The 6,799-nt window shown below is 44.7% G+C and overlaps 1 protein-coding gene across 2 annotated transcripts in view; it reads right to left on the bottom strand.

Annotated features, from left to right (window-relative positions):
* LOC105672833 (frequenin-2) overlaps positions 1-4,972 on the bottom strand; it is a 44,010-nt gene extending 39,038 nt beyond the window's left edge. For both annotated transcript variants that reach the window (XM_012368017.2, XM_067360603.1), the window contains exons 1-2: positions 3,748-4,972; positions 95-877 (exon numbers count right to left, since the gene is read on the bottom strand). In XM_012368017.2, coding sequence (XP_012223440.1) covers positions 95-158 — 64 coding nt within the window. In that variant the 5' untranslated portion in view covers positions 159-877; positions 3,748-4,972. The remainder of the gene's footprint in view (positions 1-94; positions 878-3,747) is intronic.
* Positions 4,973-6,799: the final 1,827 nt, after the last annotated feature.

Below are 6,799 nucleotides of genomic sequence, written 5' to 3' on the forward strand. Positions count from 1 at the left end.
ATGCGCCATCGTCGTATAATCCGCCAGCGGTGTGAATTTGCACGCGACGTTGATGAGAAGTGAGACAGATCAGTGGCAGACTGTTACTACTTACAGTATGTGTCGGTGGTAAGTCGATCGATGGTATCTTGTTTGAGCTTGCTGTTCTTCTTGCCCATCTTCGTAGCCTGGAGTCGTGCGAACGCTTGACGCGAGCTACACCAATCTCTTCCCGCTGAACCAAAGAGTTTTTCTCACGCTCGATCTCTTCGTGTTGGAACTCTCACCGTCCAACTCGCATCTCTCGATTCCGCCGAATTGCAGTGGATTGGCCGAAGATCAAGTGAGATTCACAGAGATTCTTCGATGACCAAAATGGATGTCTTCGTGCTGACTCACGAAGGAAGGAGAAATTTGTGAAGTTTCCCGAAGCACGAAGCAGTCCGACAGTTGTCTCTTCTAAAACGGCTTCTCGCGGGTTCTTCGACTTTTCTTGTTTCGAGGTCGCAGAGGAATTTTATCGAATCGGACTCGATAAGTTTTCTGCCTGCAACTTCCCTCCCTGTTGAGCCAAGCCAGTCCTCTTGTGTCTCGGAGAAGTTTGCCGATGGATTCAATTTGGAGGTGTGTTTTGCAGGAAGGCGGAAACTTTTTTTGATCTCAGCAATGCGTCGGGCGCCCCTCGATAAATTTGCGACGCAATAATGGACGTGCCGACGAAATCGAATCGCGAACAATAGAATTTGATTTAATTTGCTCGTGGCGCAGGCGGAAAAGCGTGTTTAATCGATTTAATTACGGCGCGGCTTCGTTATCACTCGTCGTATCGTCTTACTAACAGGATCGATTCGTTGATATGCCGTCCACGTGGATTTTCTTTTCGATGATATTGCTTTTTCTGTGAAGAAAGACAAGGAAGAATTTTAATGAGAACGTGCGAATCACTGCGCTCGGTCGCCGCTGCGGCTTTTCCATTTGTTTTTTCTTTTTCCTTCGCACTCGATGCACCCGCGACATTTCGAGGCGTCGGAAATTGGAACTGAAAGATTAGAGACTCGACCGCGCGTTTGAATTGCGAATTGCAGAATTGCATTGAGTGAGGAGGAATTTTCCAGTGCGATAGACTGCAGCGACGAGATCATTAATCGCGTCGCTCGATCTCTTCGGCAAAGTTTTGAAGTGCACCGACGAGCTTCGATTCGCAAAGATCGTATCGGAAAATTAAGACAAACTTAGGACGAACTTAAGGGAGATGCTGGGAAATGTTGCAGGACTTTATTAAAGCAGTTATGCAGTCGATAAATCTGTCCTCAACTTTCGCGAGTTTTCCTATTTGATTGATAAGGTCAAACGGACTCGTCGAATCTTCCTACCGAGCGAATCTTTATTTTTCACGAATGAGCATCTTCGGAGATGTTCAAGCACAATGCGAAAGATTATTATCAGCGAGAATAGTGCGTCACGGGCCGAGCGTATCGAAGTTTCAAAGGTCGTAAGACGAGACGAGACCGCTTTCAGGACTTGCACTAGCCAATCCCTTCTAGGCCATTATGTGAAAGGTTTTAAAGGCCAACGGCGTTACGATATCTCCAACCTTATCCAGGGATTAAACGGAATTTCTACTAAATGTATTTCCTACCTCTTGCTGCCACATTTCGCTTGTTCCGCTACGACTGCCTTTAATCCTATCGTTTTCCGGTTGCCATAAAAAAAATATATCAAGTTACTTTTAAAGCAATTGCCGTTATTACAATGTTTCCTCCTCGTTTGTTACCGCCGCGAATTTTGCAATTACTAATAAAATATAGTTTGCATTTAAAAGTAAAAAGTTACTAAATCATTTAAATGTAGAACATTGAAGCTACAGAAATTTCATCAAAGTTCTCTGAATATTCATAAAAAGAATATTAAACTAAAATCAGAGAGTTACCATTTTTTGTTACAATTTGAAGGCCCGAACAAGCAAAAGAAACAATAAATCTATTCTTTATTGCTCAGAAATTATTAATTATTCGCGCAAGCTTTAACGATACGCAAACTGATTATCGCGGTGGAAGAAATTTGAACATGTGCGCTGTATCGGCGTATTTATCGCGATGTCATTAGCGCTGCTGAATAATGAATCGCGTTCTCTTTCCTTCGTTTTCTATATTCACTTCAATCTTTATGCGATACAGCGGATCAATTAAACCCCGGCGATTCATGCGATTAAAAGTAACGAAAATGCTCGCTAAAAAAGAGAAAAGACTGAACTTTTGAAGAGACTGAATGAAATATAACGTGATTCAAGACGAAGTCGTGCCCGTTCGTTGTCGGAAGTTTGTAAAAACTTGGAACAGAATAACAATGGACGAACAAGGGGAGACGTGTCGTCTCCCGTCGGGGGAGTCGGTCGCGAGATGAAGTTACGGTGAAGTTGACTGCTTCGCTTTCTTAATATGGAGATCTCATTCGCTCCTGAGTGACGTACGCGGCGCGTTAAAGAGGAAGCGAGTGACTATCGCGAGCGAAGTCTACTGCTCGGCGAGAATTCATGAATTTGAATGCGGATCGGTGGCTAATGCGAATTCACATCACGTCGCTTGCGGTGGCGTAGTGTCGCGTTGCGTTCCCGCGAAGTTCGGGTAAGCATGCGATATCGCAGAAACGGAAAGGAGGAAGGGAGGAAGGGAGGAGGCGGTTTGATTCATACGTTGTTCATGCTGCTGCGTCGCGTAACGTCGCGTTGCCCGAATTCCCACGAGAGTCGATTTACATGGGAGTAAGAGAGAGGCACGAGACACAAGCATCGAGCGACCCTGCGAAATTCGGGGTACCGAGGGCCGCGGCGGGAGATGGAGACGCAGCCTCGCCGAATGATTAACTTCCGGTCGAGGTCGTGCTGCACCCTTGACCTCACACATTCCGTATCGCGGATAATACCTGGAGCACACATGCTCATTATTGCGTCACAGTGATACGAGTCGCGTTGAAAGATTCGCGAAGGTGCAAGAGAGCGGAAGCGGAAGCGGAAGCTTGAACGCGGATAATGAACAAGCGACGAACTGCGGGATCGAGCGCAACTTGGTGTTCTCCAGCTGAAAGCTCTCTGGAGAACGTTTGAAACACGGAAAGGCCACGGAAACCTGATTATCGAAGGACGCTCTTCCGGTGCTGCAATGTGGCCCATTCATAAAACAAATCGGATATCGACGTGGCGCTCTCCGGAGTGCACTAAACCGTCGTGTGTTCGGTAGCTCCCCGTTCGATCGCGGTGGCCGATAGCGCGCGATAAAGGGTGTTATCGTCGCAAGCACCAGCGACTCGCGCAACTTTCGCTCGAAACGTCGATAGGTCGTGGAGAACGTCATCGAAGCTCTGAATGAAGACAACGCGAGAAGAGCGATTGGCGGGCGAAAATGCCACGTTACAGTGCATTATTTACGAAGTATATTACGATATATATTGGCAAGGAAGGCCGTCACCAAGAGATATCACGCTGGACAGGATACAATCGGAATTATCGCGTGCTGATAATTCGCTCACGATACGCTTGTCCGATCGAAGCTCGTCATTCGATGCAAAATCTGAATCTCGGCTATCGAAACTGTCAATTCATCGCGATAGCGTCGTCCGCGCAAGATCGGCTTTGTCACACGTAAATCAACACGATTGAATGGAAAGATGCCGCTCAAATTGGCGAACCAGTACAATTGGTCCCCGAAGTGTATTCGCGGAGTGAGTCGAGCGTGGACCGAGTACGTCCTGTTTCTGCTTGATCGTGCGAACCTGTGCTTGGAGGCGCGTCCCTTCACGACGACTTTGTCCGGTGACTCGACGGTAAATAGGATTTCATTCATGAGTTCTCACCGCTGGCGAGATACGTTCGTCGGCGAAACGCGAACCAGTGACGTCATAGCGTCGCGGCGCCTGGCGTCAGACTGGCTCGACGGCGATATTACGTGGAAATGTGTTGAGCTACGATAGCGCAAGCGCACCACTCGAACCTGAGGAGGATGCTCGACTGTCCTCCCTCCTATTTTCTCCTCCACGGCGGTTCCTCCGTTTCCGCCACCTTCGATCCTCCGCGTGTGCCTTCTCTCTTTCTCTCTATCTCTATCCCTCTCTCTCTCTCTTCACCGTGGACCTACACTCTCGTTGTCTCGGTCGATCCGCATTCTGCGTCGTTTCCGTCTTCGTCTTTCCTTCCCCGACTTTCCGACTCCCTCGCGCTTTTTCCCCGACTTTCCTCTTTTCTCTTTCGTAGAAATTTTTCCGTCTCGATTTCTCGCACAGGTGGTATTTGTCGTTCTTCTCGATTTCGCGCATCTACTTCTTCACCGTCCCTCTCTCTCTCTCTTTCTCTCGGATCCATTTCTGCCGCTGCTTCATCCCTTTCATTTCGTTCTCGTACGAGATGCCTTCACCTCTTCACGTCCATTTGACCATAATTCTCGTCTTACAAATATTGTTAGCATTCCGGTGCTTTTGGGAAAACCTCTGGCTCTGGCGCGGCTCATAAAGTTCCATTATGGAATTAACCCGAATATTCGTATTCGGCAAAGTTCGCGTTTTTATTATCATTATTATGTATCATTGTCTTTTATGACCATCGCCATTGCTATCGTCATCGTCGGTTACTTCTGTTTCCAACTTTTACGAACTGTAATAAGTATTGCTTCGCGCCGCTGTTGCAGTTCCATCGCTTTCCATGCCTGGAATTTTTAACGAACGAAAAAAGAAGGAAACTAACAACGTTACGGTAAAATATATTAACGTTCTTAGCTTAGGACTACAATATATATTGTGAAAGACAAGCACAAAATAAAAAAAATGTGAAATAGAATGAGACTTTTTTTAGTATTTTCCGGCGACGAGATCAATCACTGTTGTTATTATATTATTAAAAAGACTATTCTGGGAAACTGAAAAAGGTTAATAATGATCACGCTACAGTGCAACGGCTCCGTGTACAAAACAAAATAAAAAAGATACAAAGTACGAACGAGTGTAAAATGAAGATGAGCGTGGAAGCGGAGCGCGGGGAAAGTTTCGTTGGTGTTTCATCGTGATGAGATCAATCACTTAAAAACTTACCGTTGGTTGCCGGAATTTGCAGCATTTGCGGAAAGAGAGATGCGCTGGCAAAACATTTTTCGATTGGGATCAAACTTAAAGGGATGAAGAAGATACGGTTGTGCGGACAGTATATTTCGCCGGTGGCGGATTTTCACTGCGCGTCGATCGTACTTCGGATCTGCTTGGCGAACTCGACACGATGGATCTGAATCGACGCGGATTTGCTGGCGGATCCATGAATAAAAGAAAAGGTTCGCGTGATACCGTTGATTCGTTGGTTCGATGACAAAACGATTTATTTCAACCTTCGCTTTATCTCCACTGAAAATCGAAAGCCGGATCACGTTTTGTTGCAAGCGTTATATTACACAATACGCTCAATAAAGAAAAAAATACTATAATAAAATGATAACAGAATTAGAAGAGAGAAGAATTATACAGATTTATTGCGCAAAAGGTATTATAAAATATTTGACAGTTTTATAATTATTTGCAGGCTCGATAATTTCCTTATTACGATCTTTCACGTGTAATTCTTTCTCGTGATCTTAATTAATCACTTGGTAATAAATTCTCCACAACGTCTAATTATCTCTTTTCGCGATAAAAGCTTTAAGTGCAGTATTCTTTTCGAAATCCCGCTTGACTCGAACCCGTGCAGTTTTTCGCTGATCTTTGCCGAGACGCTGCGATGATTTGATTTAGTTTCTGGCTCGCCTTTATCGGCCGAAAGTCGTAACTATCGTCGTACGAGTACGTATCAACCCCCGAAAAGATATAGGTTTCTCCTCTTTCTCCTGAAGTAATAACAAAAGTGCTCGACCATCGCGGCGTACGTCGGACGGTAACGGACAAAGCGCAAACGAAAGTGGAGCACGTCAGCACGTTCTGTACCGACAGTCCTGTCCTCGACATAAAAACGTCAATGATTCTCTCCCTTGCGAAAATGGAGCCGCGATCAACAACAATGTCGACAATAACAGATACATTCACGTAGCGGGGGCGTAAAACGCGATTCGTCAAACTGTTTACGGCCGTCGCAAACCTCTTCGGTGAATAATTGCTGCTCGCCGTCTCTTCGTTGATGGCCGCTCCGTTTCCTCCGCAGGTCGATTCCTCAACTTCAGCTATAACGTGTGATCCTTCGATTTGTACTCGAGAAAAGAGCTACATTGATAAAGCGAGTACGCTCGCGGTAATTGATGTAGCAGTGCGGAAATGATATCTTCGTATTTCGTATGACAAGTGTCGTGCAAATTACATCGCGTTTCACGGTGGGTTAATCTTTATATTATCCGTGAACTAACGCGTCTGCAATTTATCCATGTCGAAGGTTTTTGTTATTTTAACCCGCATCGCCGCGTTATTTGCCTAATGCATTTTTGATAGCTCTCACACCCATTGCTGCTTTATTAAGATTTAAAAAGGAGACGAAATACATGTCTTGCGGAAATGAGGCTCTCGCCGCGTTTTGCGAAATTAAAGTCATACTTCAGGCCCATCCACGCGTCGGTTAAAAGTGCTCTAACTATATAAAAATATGCTCGCACACATGTATTCCTAATTTTCTTTGAAAAATCTTAGAGAAAGGAATGTGGTTATTTTTTGGAATACTAAATTAATGAATAATAATTGAATTTCTGATTATTTTCTCAGGTATGTAAAATAATGTAATTGTATATTGTATGTAACTGTAAATAATGTAATTGTATATTTAATTAATGAAGTATGGTATTATTGATTTTACAACTATTACATAATA

The sequence above is a fragment of the Linepithema humile genome, chromosome 1 (genome assembly GCF_040581485.1).
Source record: "Linepithema humile isolate Giens D197 chromosome 1, Lhum_UNIL_v1.0, whole genome shotgun sequence".
Classification (NCBI taxonomy): Eukaryota; Metazoa; Arthropoda; class Insecta; order Hymenoptera; family Formicidae; genus Linepithema; species Linepithema humile.